Here is an 18,539-nt window from a genome sequence, read left to right on the forward strand (position 1 = left end):
GCATGAGACTATCGCCGTCCTGTTTTTTGGCCCGGCCATAACACCCATGAACTTGAGGCGCAAATCCTCTATGATTTGCATGGTTTATCTTTGGGATCCATGTTATTACAGATTACCCTGGGTGGCTTTATTGGAGCACAGTCACAGAACTTTTGTTTTGGTGCTGCTGTTGTGCAAAATCAGGAAGAAGAGATCTAAAGAGAGTACAGGTAGTCCTTAACTTACAACAGTTCATTTAGTGACTGTTCAAACTTACAACAGCATTGAAAAAAGTGACTTATGACTGTTTTCCACACTTAGGACTGTTGCAGCATCCCCATGGTAATGTGATCAAAATTCAGACGTTTGGCAACTGACTCATATTTATGATGATCACAGTGTCCTGGGAACAAGATTTCACCTTTTGTAACCTTCTGACAAGCAAAGTCAATGGAGAAGTCGGATTCACTTAACAACCATGTTATTAACTTAAGAACTGCAGTGATTCATCTAATTTTGGCAAGAAAGTTTGTAAAATGGGGCAAAACTCACTTAACAAATGTCTCACTTCACAACAGAAATTTTGAGCTCAATTGTGGGCGTAAGTCGAGGAGTACCTGCCCCCTCCCCAGTTCACAGAAATGGGGAGGGAAGCACATGCAGACTTGCAAGATTCCGTTGCTATAGCTGTCACAATAAACATAGTCCTAACTTAGATATCATTGTAAGGCTAACTTGTAGGGCTGGCAGATGTACAGCTTTAATATTCCCTTAAAAATATGCTGCTGATAAGCTGGTAAGAGGTTTAGGAGCTTAGAGGATTAGAACAATGAATGGTGTAGTGGGTAGAAAATTCAGCAGTGATTACTTAATATGACAAAGAGATGGCAAGGAGATTAGAACTGTGGGTTAACTATGCGGGATTCCAAATTGTTAAATATATTTATCTTTATGTACTGTAGAAATAGAGGCTGCGGGAGATTTACAATTTTTAAAAACAACTTTGCTCCAGGCACCTTCATGTAAAATAATTACGATACAAGGGGAACCAAATAGAACCCGAATGGACTCATTTATGGGAAGCTGGCCGCTGGATTGGAAAGTAGTCTAGCTCATCACTTTCTGAATCCTATTCTCTGAGAAACTGTCAGAACCAGGGCTGTGGAGTCGGTAGATAAATGTTCCGACTCCGACTCCTCAGTTTTTTGTACTTCCGACTCCGACTCCGACTCCCCGACTCCGACTCCTCTGTATTAATATGCGAATGTATTTTATACATTCCATGCACATGAAAAGCATGCTTCTTCACGGTCACTTAACGTGTTCGTTTTGCAGTTACGTGAGGCACTGCATGCATTGGTCTTTATTCTTACAGTAGAGAAGTCATTAATTATAACTTTTTGTGAATTGGGACATTTAAACTTGCTTTTTTTTTTAATTCCAATCTAAATTTAGTAGGAGTCGGAGTCGGTGCATTGTTTGCCGACTCCGACTCCAGGTACCCAAAATTTACTCCGACTCCGACTCCTCGACTCTGACTCCGACTCCGACTCCACAGCCTTGGTCAGAACACAATCTTCTCTAGCACTGTTTTTTAAAATAAAATATTAATGAAGTCTTTCCAGTCTAGTGTAGTCTAAGACTGTACTGCTTTGAAAGTGATTTAAAAGAGAATACTTTTTTACATCCTTATAATTTTTTCATATCCCTGTTTGTGCATTAAGATATAGGGCCGTGGTGGCGAACCTATGGCACGTGTGCCAGAGACGGCACGCAGAGCCCTCTCTGTGGGCACACGCACTGTCACCCCAGTCCTAGGCCTTCTACTGGGTTTTATTAAACCTTTTCGCTTTAGGCCTCCGCCGCCGTGTACCCCCCCAAAAAAAGGTTCAATCAATCAATTTCAACTTCTCATGAGAAAAAAAAAGATCTTGCAAATTGATTGAACTTTTTAGTCCCATCCAATCTGCCATTACCACTGAAGCCATGCCCACCCAATGGGCCACACCCACCTGGCACCCGACAATACATAAGTGGGTTTTGGGTTGCAGTTTGGGCACTCGGTCTCTAAAAGGTTCGCCATCACTGATATAGGGTATAGTTTTGATTTCATAGCACCTTTGGTTAAATGTCATACGTATTGCTAATTTATTTGTGCCACGCTAATACCAAAAATATCCAAATCCCTTACTTTTCTAGCTGGTTCCATGGTGAATGCCAGGTAAATGGCAGACAGTTAATACTTCTGAATTAACGATTGCCCCAGTAGTCAAGGGTTCCTTCCTGTTAAGAATGAAAAATCTTACAGTATTTGCTCTGAAGAGCAGTTATAGTTCAAAAGCAAACAAATATATGAATGAATTTGCTCATCTGACAAATTAATTCTGGAGGTTTCAGGTATACCAATATTTATATCTGTATTAGGAGACAATCTGTTCAAGCAAAATTATATTATTTCAGTAATGATTATATGCTTAAAACTAAATTACAACTGACGAAATGTAGACATTTAATGATTCCAGGTTTATGCAGAATGAAGATGGCTGACCCATTGGGACACATTGAAAGAATAATTCAGCAGCTTAACAAATTCCATCCTGAAAATGAGAACGTTGGGCATTTCTTGAATGAATCAGCTAAAGTATTACAGGTATGAGATGTCTTTTGAAGCTTTCAGAAAATGCACATTTAAAATACTGTATTATTTAAAATATTACATATATATATTATCTCTACTACTTAGTTCTTTTTATCTCTCATTTGTTCCTAATTATCTAGTTTTAAACTAATTTTCTAACCAATTAAGACTGTCTAAAGTAGTCATAGGTTTTTTTTGGATTTTTTTATTATTTCTTCAGTGGTGAGAAAGAAAAAGAGGACTTGAATGAATTTTGGACATCAAACTCCCTAAAACAATTAAAATTTGATAAACCTGTATCTGGACCTAACTCTGTGCTAGTAGATAGAGAAGTTTCATTTATTGGAAATAACCAATTCCTACCTAGGAATCTAGTCTAGGAATCTAGTCTGGGAATCAGAATTACAAACAGATTTTTTTTAAAAAAGAACCCAAGATATGCTGCTTCTCTTCCCTTGTAGGAGAACCTCTCTGTATAGGTAATCCTTGACTTAGGATCCCAGTTGAGCCCAAAATTTCTGTTGATAAGTGAGACAGTTAAATGAATTTTGGCCCATTTTATGACCTTTCTTGCCACAGTTGTTAAGTGAATCACTGCAGTTGTTAAGTTAATAGTGTGGTTGTTAAATGAATCTGACTTCGGCATTAACTTTGCTTATCAGAAGGTCACAAAAGGTGATCACATGACTCTGGGACATCACAACCATCATAAATATGAGTCAGTTGCCAAGCTGCTGAATTTTGATCACGTAACCATGGGGATGCTGCAATGGTCATGGGAAAATGGTCATAAGTCACTTTGTTTAGTGACATTGTAACTTTGAATGGTCACTAAATGAATTCACTTGGAATGATTGAGTTGATATTTTCCAGGAGAAAACAAGAATGTTCTGAATCAGAATATGGAGTTTTACACACAATTATTCAGTGTGATGAGTTCTTTTTTGCACATTACATTCTTATACAGATTTTATTAAATATTATCTGGGGAATCTGCTATTGCATACTGAGACATATTTAAAATCCAGTTATTACATGAATTTTGAGTCAGTGATTAATTCTTCAATCCAGTTAGATCTGATTTTTCCTGGACAAGCTATCACACAATTCTTTTACTTTAAATGTTGCTTGGATTAATTCATAGTGGATAATTACGCTTTGTACTTTTTGTACTACTCAAAATGTATATTACTTATGCGTTTTGGTTATACCTTTTGGACAATAGTAGCTAATATTACTACTATTATTTTACATTATATGATGACATTTATTTACATATATTAAGTTTTTGTTTTTATATTTAAATTAATTCTGTTTCTGTAGACTTTCAAAGTAACAGATGAAATCCCTGTACCTGTAATGGATATCTTGTGTGGCTGTTTAGAATATAAAACTGTATTGGATGTGGTAGTCAATGCATTTTATATCCGAGATGGAAAACATTGCCTATTATCTGAGCGTAACATGTATATTGGTAAGTATTCCTTTATAGAGACAGAATATAATAATGCTAAGAAAATTTGTGCAAACTAAAATAAGCAGTGTCCTGAAGATAACAATTTGTTTTTAATTTCTCTTGGTACTTGCTGTAAAATTAATTAGACTAATACCCTTCCAACCTACGATTCTATGTTCTAGTAACTGTGGATGTTATTCTGTGACACTACTCACTATTTTCTATCAGTTGCTGGCGCATTTATCTTCAAAGCTGGTAGATGTTTCAGTACAGGGCTGCCCAGTGAGTTTTGTGATCAGTTGCAGCTTCTAGTTCTCTTAGCTGGATTTCACACTGGGCTTTCACAATTTTTTGTAGTGCTTATGTGGTCAACCTCAAGGTCTCTTTCCAGATTCCAGCACATTATAGAATAACTGACAAGGCAAATGGCAGTCATGCATTCTGATGATGTGTCTCATCCATTTTATCTGGGACTGCTGGTGGACTCTACATGATCCAAGACCTCCAGATTAGAGACACGGTCTTGCCAATGAATTCCAAGGATGGAGCAGAGAGTGTTCGTGCGAAATTTCTCCAGTTGTTTGATGTGCCTTAAGGGCAGAGTGCAGGACTTACATCCATATAAGAGGAGAAGGACAATGACAGCTCTGTAGACTTAGTTTTGTGGAGATATGGATGTTGTATTGATTGAGCACTGTAGTACGCAGCTGCCCCAGTGTCTGGTTGATCTTGCTGATCCTGGAATCAATTTCTTTGTCCAAAGGCCCATTACTCTAGATCAGGGGTGTCAAACTGCCGGCCCACGGGCCGGACACGTCATCCCAAAACCGCGCCCACCCCATTGCCGGCAATGGAGAAAAAGTTCCGATATGTCACGCGACGTCACGTGACGTCACAAGTTTGACATGCCTGCTCTAGATGATGCTTCCCAAGTATTTGAAGCTGTTTACGTTTGTCAGCTGGGTGTTATCAATAGTAATTTTGTTTTGTTCTACAGACTTGGTATTGGGCCAAATAAAGTACTTCAGTTTTGTCCAGGCTGATAATCAGGCTGCAGAACATAGCAGCTTTTGAGAATTTGTTCAGCATCAACTATAGTTTGCTGTCTTTGTGCACCAGGAGTGCACAGTACTGTAATCAACAAAAAGGGTTTCTTAAATGACTGCATGGGGGCACTTTGTCTGTGCATTCAAGCTGTGAAGCTCAAGGAGAGAGCTGTCCAATCAGTAAATGATGTACACTCCCTCCTTCAGACCTTCGACAGCATGACAACATGTAAGCAAAGAACAGATTGAATAGGACTACAGTTAACATCTCAAGGTGATACAAAAAACATTCCTTTTTCAAGTGTCAAATGCCTTTGTCAAGTCAATGAAGACAGAATAAAAAAAATGTTTGATGCACGTCTCTTAGATTTGCCTCCTGGCAAATACCGTATCTGCTGTTTTGGTGAAAGCCACATTGCCCTTTGGGAGGTTTCTTTTCCAGACTGACAAGTCTCAGTCCTGCGAGTGACAGGTCTGTTCAGGAGAATGTGGGTGAAGATGGACAACAGTGAGATACCTCTGCAGTTTCCACAGTATGATTTGCTTCCCTTATTTTTATAACGAGCCACAAAAGGCATCATGGAAATCATCAGCTATCTCCTCTATGGGCCAAATGTCTTCTGAGATGCCTTTTGCCAACAAAAATATATTGTAGAAATACTGGTGTTTAGAAGATACAGTAACAGAACAGAATAACAAAATAACAGAGTTGGAAGGGACTTTGGAGGTCTTCTAGTCCAACCTCATGCCCAATCAGGAAACCGTATACCATTTTAGACAAATAGCTGTCCAATCTCTTCTTAAAAATCTCCAGTGTTGGAGCACCCAACTTCTGAATTAACCAGATTCTACTGGTTAATTGTTCTAACTGTCAGGAAATTTCTCCTTAGTTCTGCGTTGGCTCTCTATTATCTGTCTGTCTACCTACCTATCTACCTACCTACCAACCAGTAACAGTTGTTATATATATGTGTGTCAAGTACAACGTGCAATAATGAAAAAAATAAGATGTGCAACATGTCATAACAACATAAATCATCATATATCCCAACAGTGGATATATGAATATAAAGTCATGCACTCTGTGATAAATTTTATCATTTGCCTCCATTTCCACTCTTGGATACCTATATTGGGAGAATTGTAAGAAATGTTAGTAAGAAATGTTTGAGTAGAAATCTTTAATAAGCATAATAATTTACTTTGTCTTGAATATTAATGTATGTGTCTTTTCTAGTTATTTGTTATTTGGCTACTTTTCGACTAGAGGAACTTGGACTTCAGCAGTTCAGCAAAATCATCAAATCAATAGATGCTTCTAAGATATGTAAGGTAATTAAAATATTTGCATTTCATCGGAATTAAATAAAAATAACCTAATATTCTTGGATTTAAGTTGTATGGATTTTTTTTGAATATTTTAAATAGTGAATGACTGTTCAAAGCTACTACTTATCTTGTATTTGCAGTGGAGAAGTCTTCCAGTCTTCTGAGAATTTGTTCAGCATTCCTCATATACTACAAAGCTATAAATATACAGTATTCAAAATTTTAAAAAGGCAAGCTATAAAATTAATATATTTAGGACAACACAAGGTTGGCAGCCAGTGCTAAACGATGAGGCATGGCTTATAGACTGTGTAAGATGCTAAGGCAAAGCCAAATCAAATATATTCCTTAGCACCATGCATAAAACCACTGTAATTACGTTGGAAGAAAATCTAGGTATTGACAACAATTGAAGATTATGCTACTTTATAATGAAGGCATTGTTTATCCACTCAGTAAAAAAGAAATAGCAACTACTTTATTTTCATTGTTTAGAATCTTTCAAATAGTTGGACTACAACACACCATGAATAGTTGCCGCTATTAACCTACTAGATCAAACCCAGATGGCCGAAACAAAATTTGTAGAGGGGTATGGACATAGGTTTGAAAAAAGTGTACAGCAGTTGTTACAAAAACATCAGCTTAGATCAGAAGGGCAGGAGGGGATGAGGGAAAAACTTCAGATTGGCCCACAACTACTTTAAGGAAGAGAGGGGAGAAAGAGAAACTGTCAGGCTTTCAAGATTCTGTTACTGTAGCTTATATCAACGAACAAGACTTCTAATATTTCTAAAAGTGTCTGTTTCCTGATCTGGTCTTCATCAAAGGGCAGATAAAATGGAATGTTCCAACTCAGACTACCATGGGCCCTCAAAATTTTCATTTGAATCTTGGAGGATCCTTTCTTCTTCTTCTTCTTGTGCCATATCCGTTATCGGACATTGGCGATCATGTTGGCGATCCTGTTTTTATCAGCAGCCGCACGAAAAAGTGCTGCTGAGTTTTGTCCAAACCAGTCCCTTAGATTTTGAAGCCATGATGTTCTTCTTCTGCCTGGACCTCGTTTGCCTTCAATCTTTCCCTGGAGGATTAAATCTAAAATTATGAGCTGAAAGAATTACCCTCTCTTATTCTAATTGAAGAAATTGCTTCGAATAGCAGAAACTCATTAAAATCAACTGCGTAAAATTCTTTTCCCTTTATTGTTCTAACAAGTTTCAGATTTTTCTCAAGAGAAATTGCTGATTATTCATTTTTATTGTATTAAAGGCATATTGACTTCTCGCATTGAGCCAGATAGAAAGCTGCAAAATGCTTTTTTTTAAATACTACTTAAGGGAGGTGACAGTTATGACTTTTGCCAGTTTTTTTTATTTTTCATCCTGTCACTGCAATTTTTTGTAGGAAGATGGGTTAAAGTCTGCACTGAATTCATATGCATTTTTCTGTATATTTTCCTAGCAGACATTTCTATTTGCAATTTTACTTAATGCATCTAATAATCTTTTACTTACGTATTTTTGCACTTCCCTTAAAATGAGAACTACATTGCAACATACTGTTCCAAGAAATGTATGTTCGTGTTCATGTGGTATTTTGATTTTATGTGAAATCAAATAATGCATACTAAAGTGCAAGCCAATATAGTTAGTCTCTGGGTTATGACCTTAATTGGGACTGGAATTTATGTTGTTAAGTGAAGCACTTGTTATGCAAAACATCACATTACTTTGCTGCGTAGCAACAACAGTCCTGGCAGTCTTGGTTGAACTGTGTGTTAGGAAAGAATCTCACACTTTTCCTGTTCTGAACTCTGTTTTCCCTTCCTGCCTGTTCCCCCCCCCCCCTTCTCTGCTCTTTTGGCTGTTCCACACTCTGCCATATATCCTTGTTGGCTCCTGCTGACACCACTAATGGACTTTTTCTATCTTGTACAGAATACCAAAAACTCCACATTGTTTAAACTGTTCTGACAAATACTCGTGGCAGTCTTCCATATCACAATAGCAACACATCATTTTCTCATTGCAATTTCCCACCATTGCTATTGCTATCTATTAGAAAACTACAACACTGGAGGCATTACATTTCATTCAATCCTTGTATTTTGTTATTATTGTGATGATAAGTACATCCAGGGTGTTTTGTAGTTCTTTGTACCAGACTATACACTACACAGTATGCACAATTATTACGCAAGTTGTATTTTGGAGGATTAATTTTCTTTCTACAGTGCTCTCGATCATCCAAAATGTTAATAAACCTCAAACCTGAATATTTAAGAAAGTAAAAGTGAGGTTTTGGCTTAGGAGAATATCTGTGTGTGCACAATTATTTGGCAACTATTACTGTGCAGAATTATTATGCAATTAAATGAAAAATGAAAACTTGTCCATCTCTCTTATTTACTTGCATCTGTTAAAGTGAGAATAATAAACAAACAACTTAAAATATACAAATAAACATTTCTGATATTTCAAAAAAAAAAATCAGTGACCAATATAGCCACCTTTCTTTTCAATAACAGTCATAAGCCTTTCATTCATGGAGCCTGTCAGTTTCTTGATCATTTGACATATCTGTTGTGATTCTGTGCCAGCCTGTGTTCCCAACAGCTGAGTCTGAGGAATCTGAGGAGGAGGTGGAGGAGGCCTTTGAGGGGCCGTCAGGGTCAGAGGGAGGCTGTGATGAATTACAGGACTCACGGCTTGATGAAGAGCCTGGCCCCTCCAGTCGTGTTTCTGATGAAGCTCAGCTGTGTGAGGAGCATGAGTCAGATTCAGAAGGCTCACACCTGGATTTGCTAATTGATGCTTGCAGACATCGTCAGGTAGCGAGAGAAAAACAACAGCAGTCAATGCGACAACTCCAAAGTAAAAGGAGAAGGCAATGAGAGGCAACGCCCTGGGACTGCTGTATAAAAAGGGGAGGTGTGGGCGTTGCTGGTTGCTGAAGGCAACAGTTTGCAAAGTGCTTCTTGGAATCCTGGTCTGTTCGTCTTGTTTGCAACGTGTTCCTGTGGACTATTTCCTTCCTTTGGACTTGAGTTTTGCTGTTTGTGTTTTGGACTTATTGACAGGTTTGTCACCCAAATAAAAGGGATTTTGTTTTGTTTTAAAGTCTCCAGCCTATTGTATCAGCAGGGGTTTGGTCCTTGTGCNGGAAGGGGGCCATGTCATTATTATTTCATCTTTAAGGCTTTTACTAAACTTGCAATTTTGGCTTACTTGTCTTGTTCATTGGTGGTTGGGTTTCAACCTACCTTATCTTGGCCATGTTTCTGAGCACCGAACACCTTGTACTTCTGGACACTCCAGGTAGGTTGCAGTTCTGGTGGATAATTGGTTCCTGGTAGCTTCATGTTTGATTCTTCTTAAATCCTGCTTCTTTTTTTCTCAACACGTTTCTTGCGACCCTGTTGACTATTTGCAACAAAACATTTGATGGTTCTGTAATCACGCCCCAATATCTTAGCAGTTTCAAGCGTGTTACATCCCTCTGAAATGTTTACAATGTTTGACTTTTCAGAGTCAGTTAAAACTCTTTTTTGGCCCATTTTGCCTGAGGAAAAGAAGCTGCCTAATAATTATGCATACCTTCATATAGGGTGTTGATCTCCTTAAGCCACACCCTCCTTCATTACACAAATGCACATCACCTGACATGCTTATATCCACTAATCATTGAAGTTTATAAAGCTTGGAGGTGGAAAATATGTATGAAAAGGATGATATGGTCAAAATACTCACTTGCCTAATAATTGTGTACACAATGTATTTTGGAGGTTCTGAAACTCAAGAGCACGGGTGTCAAACTCGCCACGTCACGTGACGTATCGTGACTTTTTTTGCATTGCCAGAGCTGGGATGGGCGCAGCCTCCATATGAGGCAACCGGCCTGCGGGCCAGCAGTCTGACACCCCTACTCTAGGGCATATTTACAGAATACAAATATGGAGGAAAGTGGAATTTCCAAAATAGCCATCTCCTCAATTCTGATGGAAAATACCTATGATCGTATCTAGTACTCTAGGCAATATTTCAATAGAAATTATGAATGGGTTGTTGCTGAAAATAGAAAATGTGATCTGATTTCAAGGCAAATAATTTTTTGATTAAGCTTCTTTCATTGACTCGTACAGTCTTTTCAGTTCCTTAGGTTCTTTTTCAATGTGATGAATTTGCAAACATGGATAAAAGATGAATGGAGTCAGATTTATGATTCGGTTTATGTAAATGAAAATTGGATTGAACCACTGCAAAGGTAAGACAGCAATTGTAGACATGCTTTCTCAAGTAACTCCCAATGCATTGTCAGGACATATTTCTCAAAAATGTGCATGATTTGCTGTTTGAATGGAACTGCATCTTAAGTAATACTGTTCATTTGAATGTCTACTTAACTGAGATTGGAACTGTTGTCCCTTTTGTGTAAATTCTGTGGTGCATGTAACAACAAAATCATGTAGTTTTATATTTATATATATTAACCAATTTCGAGCTCATTGTAAACGCTTTTTCAAGATTTTTATGATTCTGTTTCAGTCTGATAGAAAAGAAGTAGTAAGTATTAGAGATAGTATCAAGATCACATGAAGTATTAGTATCATTTTATACTGCACTGATAAGACCACACTTGGAATACAGTATTCAATTTTAGTCATTCTGATAAAAAATCAACATGATAAAAAATCATGTTGAGATTTTATAAGGAGTACAGAGAAGAGCAACAAAGACAATTAGGGGACTGGAGGCTAAAACATGATGAACAGTTGCAGGAACTGGGAATGTAGTCTAACAATCAGAAGGCTTGGAATGATGGCCAAATGGTCTCTAAATTCTGCCACAGCACACTCTTCTCCAATAAGCAACCAAATCAGAAGATCATTTATACAATTTATTATTTTGATAAGGGTCTCTCTATGAAAAAAGCCTTGGAATCCTTGAAATATATATACTTAATAGAGCAAATACAATATAAAAGAAAACTTGATTGGATGGAGGAAACCATCCTTTCCAATTACATCAACATTGATCAGTTTGCTAAACATCCCATAATATTAAGCATGACCGTTTGAATGAGCATCATATTAAAAGTAGAAAAAATAAAAACATGGGGTAAGATGTCATTGGTCGGATAGAGTCCATTGTAAAAAGATTGAAGCAGTATATAACAACTGAATAACAACTGGTTACTTTATACAGATATTGAATAACCATGCAAATAAAGCGTGGATTTACTCCAAATGACAAGTAATTATTATATTTCAACATGTATTAGACTTCCAGTTCAGGACCAACCTACATGTTTAAATTCTATAAAATAACTAAAATTGCTTATGCTAGTATTATTAAGCGGATAGAACCCAAAATAAAAAATAAAACTGTATTTTTGTTTGTTTGTTTGGCTTCCTGGAAGATGGCAGCCAAAAATACAGGAATTGATCAATCAGCTCGATAATATTGCAGCTAAACACACTACTACAACTTTAAAGATGACTGAGCCAAATGAATTTAACTTGACGATCCCTAATCCACGAGCTATACTGATTCCTGAGCAAATTCCACAACAAGAGAAAACAAAACCTGTGAGTTCTGTATTTTTCTATACTAAAAAAAGCTTGATTAATTTTTGAAAGTATTTGAATCCTAAGCTTCAGCTTTAGAACACAGATACTTTGTAAAACAACTTCCTACAACTTGGATTTCTTCTAGGCCAGGGGTAGGCAACCTTGGCTCTTTTATGACTCGTGGACTTCAACTCCCAGAATTCCTGAGCCAGCATAGCTTGCCTGCCCCTATTCTAGGCCCAGAAATCTACTATCACTAAGCAATGGAGAAGCATAATATGAGGCTAGGCCTCTTCTCAAAGCTGAATAAAGCCTTTAAACCTTATTCAGAATCAGAGAGAGGAAGCTTCTCTTTAAATTATTTCACAGCTTTTTCAGAACCTTGCATAGTTTTGCCATATGTCAGAACAGATAATAAAATCAGGAGAGGAAGCAAAATGTTTCTAATATCTCTCAGCAAATTCAAAAGGACTCACATTTAAGAGAAAAGAATTTCACCCTCGCTTAAAAGAACCACCATTTCAATTCAGTCCAAGGAAAGTGTGAACGTTTAGGGGCTACTACTAAATATACATCATGTTTGGAATGTACGAGGGCAATTCAGAAATAAACCTCCGTTCGGTTATCAATGACAGACACACGCAGATACAAAACCTTTATTATACACATTAGAAAACTACAACGTTACATTACTTTTCGGCATAATCACCATTCAAATTGAGGCACTTGTCATAATGTCTTACAAGGTGTGAAATTCCTTCTGCAAAACAATCTCCTGCCTGGGAATGAAGCCACCCTGTAACAGCATTGTGAAGCGCATTGTCATCGTTGAAGCGGTGCGACTCAAGCCACTGTTTCATGTGCCTGAAGAGATGGTAGTCGCTCGGCGCCAAATCTGGGCTATAGGGGGAGTAATCAAAAACATCCCAACAGAACTGCTGTCAGGACCCACTTCAACTAATCACCCAAGAAAGCAGAACTCTTGAAACAGGCATTGTCTCAAAAGGAACTTTTATTAGGGACTAGTGATAGCAGGTAATGTAAGACGAGATCTGAAGAAAAGCCCGCATGAATGATATAATTAAAGCAAGCAATATGCCCCCTCCCACCAAAGTCATAATGTCTGTTTGAACTCCAGCCAATCCACAGGTGGCTCGATGGCCGGCTGACTGGTACGGTAGGCGCATATCTCGGTCTTCTCCAGCTTTCGTTTCCTTGCAACTGTCTCCTAGATAAGGAGACGCATTCCATACTCAAAAGGAGGAGGCCCGACAAAGAAAGAGGAAAGCGAAAGTTACCAACATATGCCCCCATGCACCCCCTCCCCCAACAGAATGGCAGGCCCCAAAAGAATAGAAGGCAAAAGAGAATAGGCGAGGGGTTTGGGGTCTGACATCCGGCCCCCCTAAAAAACTGGAAAGTGCACCTGAAAGACAAAAGAGGGAAGGGAAAAACAGCAAACAAATCATTTAAGTTTATCAAGATATAAGGAGTGAAAACATTGTAGCAATCTAGGGGCTCTAACATGTTTCTTGTACACCCATTCATTCTGGGAGGCAGGGAGGGTTTTCCACGAAACTAGATATTGAGTCATCCCATGATGGGTTCTGGAGTCCAAAATGTCTAGTTTCAAAATGCTGTTCACCCTCAACCATAATAGGTGTAGGTAACAGGGAAGCAGGGGGCCTGAGAGTGGAGGTGACTTCTGGTTTCAGCAAGCTGCAATGGAACACCAGGTGAATTTTCCGTAGATTCTTTGGCAGATCTAATTCGACTGTTAACTGGGTTAATGATACGTGTAATTGGGAAAGGTCCAACATACTTAGGTCCTAACTTTTTTGAGGGTTGTAACGATTTTAAATATTTAGTGGAAAGAAATACACGCTCGCCGACTTCGAAAAGTTTTTGTTCCATCCTCTTTTTATCCGCTTGCAGTTTGTAGGTCTCTCTGGCCTCATCGAGTGCTTTACGAACAATCAGCCAGGTATTTTGCAATTGCTTAATCCAATCTTTGAGCAATGGGATTTCGGGCTCTTTAGTGGGGAGTTCTGGAATGGCCATAAATGTTTGGCCATTGGCAACTTGGAAAGGAGTAAACCCAGTACTGGAATGTACTGCATTGTTGTAGGCAATTGCTGGTCTGGGTCTGGATGCTTCAGGACAGTCTCCATGGAGAATAATTTTAAAGTTTTTCAAATGCTGCTTGACATTCTCCTGTCCATTTTAATGGCCGGCTAGGTTTTAGTTTATTCCCCCTTTGGTTTTTAACAGATTGGTGATATGGAGGGCAGTNGGAAGGGGGCCATGTCATTATTATTTCATCTTTAAGGCTTTTACTAAACTTGCAATTTTGGCTTACTTGTCTTGTTCATTGGTGGTTGGGTTTCAACCTACCTTATCTTGGCCATGTTTCTGAGCACCGAACACCTTGTACTTCTGGACACTCCAGGTAGGTTGCAGTTCTGGTGGATAATTGGTTCCTGGTAGCTTCACATTTGATTCTTCTCAAATCCTGCGTCTTTTTTTCTCAACACATTTCTTGCGACCCTGTTGACTATTTGCAACAAAACATTTGATGGTTCTGTAATCACGCCCGAATATCTTAGCAGTTTCAAGCGTGTTACATCCCTCTGAAATGTTTACAATGTTTGACTTTTCAGAGTCAGTTAAAACTCTTTTTGGGCCCATTTTGCCTGAGGAAAAGAAGCTGCCTAATAATTAAGCATACCTTCATATGGGGTGTTGATCTCCTTAAGCCACACCCTCCTTCATTACACAAATGCACATCACCTGACATGCTTATATCCACTAATCATTGAAGTTTATAAAGCTTGGAGGTAGAAAATATGTATGAAAAGGATGATATGGTCAAAATACTCACTTGCCTAATAATTGTGTACACAATGTATTTTGGAGGTTCTGAAACTCAAGAGCATGGGTGTCAAACTCGCCACGTCACGTAACATATCGTGACTTTTTTTGCATTGCCAGAGCTGGGGTGGGCGCGGCCTCCATATGAGGCAACCGGCCTGCGGGCTGGCAGTTTGACACCCCTGCTCTAGGGCATATTTACAGAATACAAATATGGAGGAAAGTGAAATTTCCAAAATAGACATCTCCTCAATTCTGATGGAAAATACCTATGATCGTATCTAGTACTCTAGACAATATTTCAATATAAATTATGAATGGGTTATTGCTGAAAATAGAAAATGTGATCTGATTTCAAAGCAAATAATTTGTTGACTAAGCTTCTTTCATTGACTCGTACAGTCTTTTCAGTTCCTTAGGTTCTTTTTCAATGTGATGAATTTGCAAACATGGATAAAAGATGAATGGAGTCAGATTTATGATTCGGTTTATGTAAATGAAAATTGGATTGAACCACTGCAAAGGTAAGACAGCAATTATAGACATGCTTTCTCAAGTAATTCCCAATGCATTGTCAGGACATATTTCTCAAAAATGTGCATGATTTGCTGTTTGAATGGAACTGCATCTTAAGTAATACTGTTCATTTGAATCTCTACTTAACTGAGATTGGAACTGTTGTCCCTTTTGTGTAAATTCTGTGGTGCATGTAACAACAAAATCATGTAGTTTTAGATATATTAACCAATTTTGAGCTAATTTTAAACGCTTTTTCAAGATTTTTATGATTCTGTTTCAGTCTGATAGAAACGAAGTACTACGTATTAGAGATAATATCAAGATCACATGAAATATTAGTATCACTTTATACTGCACTGATAAGACCACACTTGGAATACAGTATTCAATTTTAGTCATTCTGATACAAAAATCATGTTGAGATTTTATAAGGAGTACAGAGAAGAGCAACAAAGACAATTAGGGGACTGGAGGCTAAAACATGATGAACAGTTGCAGGAACTGGGAATGTAGCCTAACAATCAGAAGGCTTGGAATGATGGCCAAATGGTCTCTAAATTCTGCCACGGCACACTCTTCTCCAATAAGCAACCAAATCAGAAGATCATTTATACAATTTATTATTTTGATAAGGGTCTCTCTATGAAAAAAGCCTTGGAATCCTTGAAATATATGTACTTAATAGAGCAAATACAATATAAAAGAAAACTTGATTGTATGGAGGAAACCATCCTTTCCAATTACATCAACATTGGTCAGTTTGCTAAACATCCCATAATATTAAGCATGACCGTTTGAATGAGCATCATATTAAAAGTAGAAAAAATAAAAACATGGGGTAAGATGTCATTGGTCGGATAGAGTCCATTGTAAAAAGATTGAAGCAGTATATAACAACTGAATAACAACTGGTTACTTTATACAGATATTGAATAACCATGCAAATAAAGCGTGGATTTACTCCAAATGACAAGTAATTATTATAGTTCAACATGTATTGGACTTCCAGTTCAGGACCAATCTACATGTTTAAATTCTATAAAATAACTAAAATTGCTTATGCTAGTATTATTAAGCGGATGGAACCCAAAATAAAAAATAAAACTGTATTTTTGTTTGTTTGTTTGGCTTCCTGGAAGATGGCAGCCAAAAATACAGGAATTGATCAATCAACTCGATAATATTGCAGATAAACACACTACTACAACTTTAAAGGTGACTGAGCCAAATGAATTTAACTTGACGATCCCTAATCCACGAGCTATACTGATTCCTGAGCAAATTCCACAACAAGAGAAAACAAAAACTGTGAGTTCTGTATTTTTCTATACCAAAAAAGCTTGATTAATTTTTGGAAGTATTTGAATCCTAAGCTTCAGCTTTAGAACACAGATACTTTGTAAAACAACTTCCTACAACTTGGATTTCTTCTAGGCCAGGGGTAGGCAACCTTGGCTCTTTTATGACTCGTGGACTTCAACTCCCAGAATTCCTGAGCCAGCATAGCTGGCTCAGGAATTCTGGGAGTTGAAGTCCACGAGTCATAAAAGAGCCAAGGTTGCCTGCCCCTGTTCTAGGCCCAGAAATCTACTATCACTAAGCAATGGAGAAGCATAATATGAGGCTAGGCCTCTTCTCAAAGCTGAATAAAGCCTTTAAACCTTATTCAGAATCAGAGAGAGGAAGCTTCTCTTTAAATTATTTCACAGCTTTTTCAGAACCTTGCATAGTTTTGCCATATGTCAGAACAGATGATAAAATCAGGAGAGGAAGCAAAATGTTTCTAATATCTCTCAGCAAATTCAAAAGGACTCACATTTAAGAGAAAAGAATTTCACCCTCGCTTAAAAGAACCACCATTTCAATTCAGTCCAAGGAAAGTGTGAATGTTTAGGGGCTACTACTTAATATACATCATGTTTGGAATGTATGAGGGCAATTCAGAAATAAACCTCCATTCGGTTATCAATGATAGACACTCGCAGATACAAAACCTTTATTATACACATTAGAAAACCACAACATTACATTACTTTTCGACATAATCACCATTCAAATTGAGGCACTTGTCATAACGTCTTACAAGGTGTGAAATTCCTTCTGCAAAACAATCTCCTGCCTGGGAATGAAGCCACCCTGTAACAGCATCGTGAAGCGCATTGTCATCGTTGAAGCGGTGCGACGCAAGCCACTGTTTCATGTGCCTGAAGAGATGGTAGTCGCTCAGCGCCAAATCTGGGCTATAGGGGGAGTAATCAAAAACATCCCAACAGAACTGCTGTCAGGACCCACTTCAACTAATCACCCAAGAAAGCAGAACTCTTGAAACAGGCATTGTCTCAAAAGGAACTTTTATTAGGGACTAGTGATAGCAGGTAATGTAAGACGAGATCTGAAGAAAAGCCCGCATGAATGATATAATTAAAGCAAGCAATATGCCCCCTCCCACCAAAGTCATAATGTCTGTTTGAACTCCAGCCAATCCACAGGTGGCTCGATGGCCGGCTGATTGGTACGGTAGGCGCATATCTCGGTCTTCTCCAGCTTTCGTTTCCTTGCAACTGTCTCCTAGATAAGGAGACGCATTCCATACTCAAAAGGAGGAGGCCAGACAAAGAAAGAGGAAAGCGAAAGTTACCAACATATGCCCCCATGCACCCCCTCCCCCAACAGAATGGCAGGCCCCAAAAGAATAGAAGGCAAAAGATAATAGGCGAGGGGTTTGGGGTCTGACATCCGCCCCCCCTAAAAAACCGGAAAGTGCACCTGAAAGACAACAGAGGGAAGGGAAAAACAGCAAACGAATCATTTAGGTTTATCAGGATATAAGGAGTGAAAACATTGTAGCAATCTAGGGGCTCTAACATGTTTCTTGTACACCCATTCATTCTGGGAGGCAGGGAGGGGTTTCCACGAAACTATTTATTTATTTTATTTTATTTATTTTTTAAATTTATATCCCGCCCTTCTCCTTGCGGACTCAGGGCGGCTAACAACCGGATAAAAAATACAGAATATCAAACTACAAATTTAAAAGTTAGTTAAAAGGCAAATATTAATAATTGGTCTAATTAAAATTATAATTAAAACCCCCTCTAAAAGTTTTCCCCTAGGCCAGTCCCGCAAGCT

The 18,539-nt window shown here is 38.1% G+C and overlaps 1 protein-coding gene across 1 annotated transcript in view; it reads left to right on the plus strand.

The window, feature by feature from the left end:
- Positions 1 to 2,491: 2,491 nt before the first annotated feature.
- The window catches only part of CFAP99 (cilia and flagella associated protein 99), a 40,932-nt gene continuing 24,884 nt past the window's right edge, over positions 2,492 to 18,539 (plus strand). The window contains exons 1-5 of the mRNA XM_029285769.1: positions 2,492 to 2,629; positions 3,941 to 4,091; positions 6,357 to 6,451; positions 10,602 to 10,714; positions 11,870 to 12,038. Of these exons, the coding sequence (XP_029141602.1) occupies positions 2,492 to 2,629; positions 3,941 to 4,091; positions 6,357 to 6,451; positions 10,602 to 10,714; positions 11,870 to 12,038 (666 nt within the window). The remainder of the gene's footprint in view (positions 2,630 to 3,940; positions 4,092 to 6,356; positions 6,452 to 10,601; positions 10,715 to 11,869; positions 12,039 to 18,539) is intronic.

The sequence above is a fragment of the Protobothrops mucrosquamatus genome, unplaced genomic scaffold (genome assembly GCF_001527695.2).
Source record: "Protobothrops mucrosquamatus isolate PMUCROS unplaced genomic scaffold, P.Mucros_1.0 scaffold2217, whole genome shotgun sequence".
NCBI lineage: Eukaryota > Metazoa > Chordata > Lepidosauria > Squamata > Viperidae > Protobothrops > Protobothrops mucrosquamatus.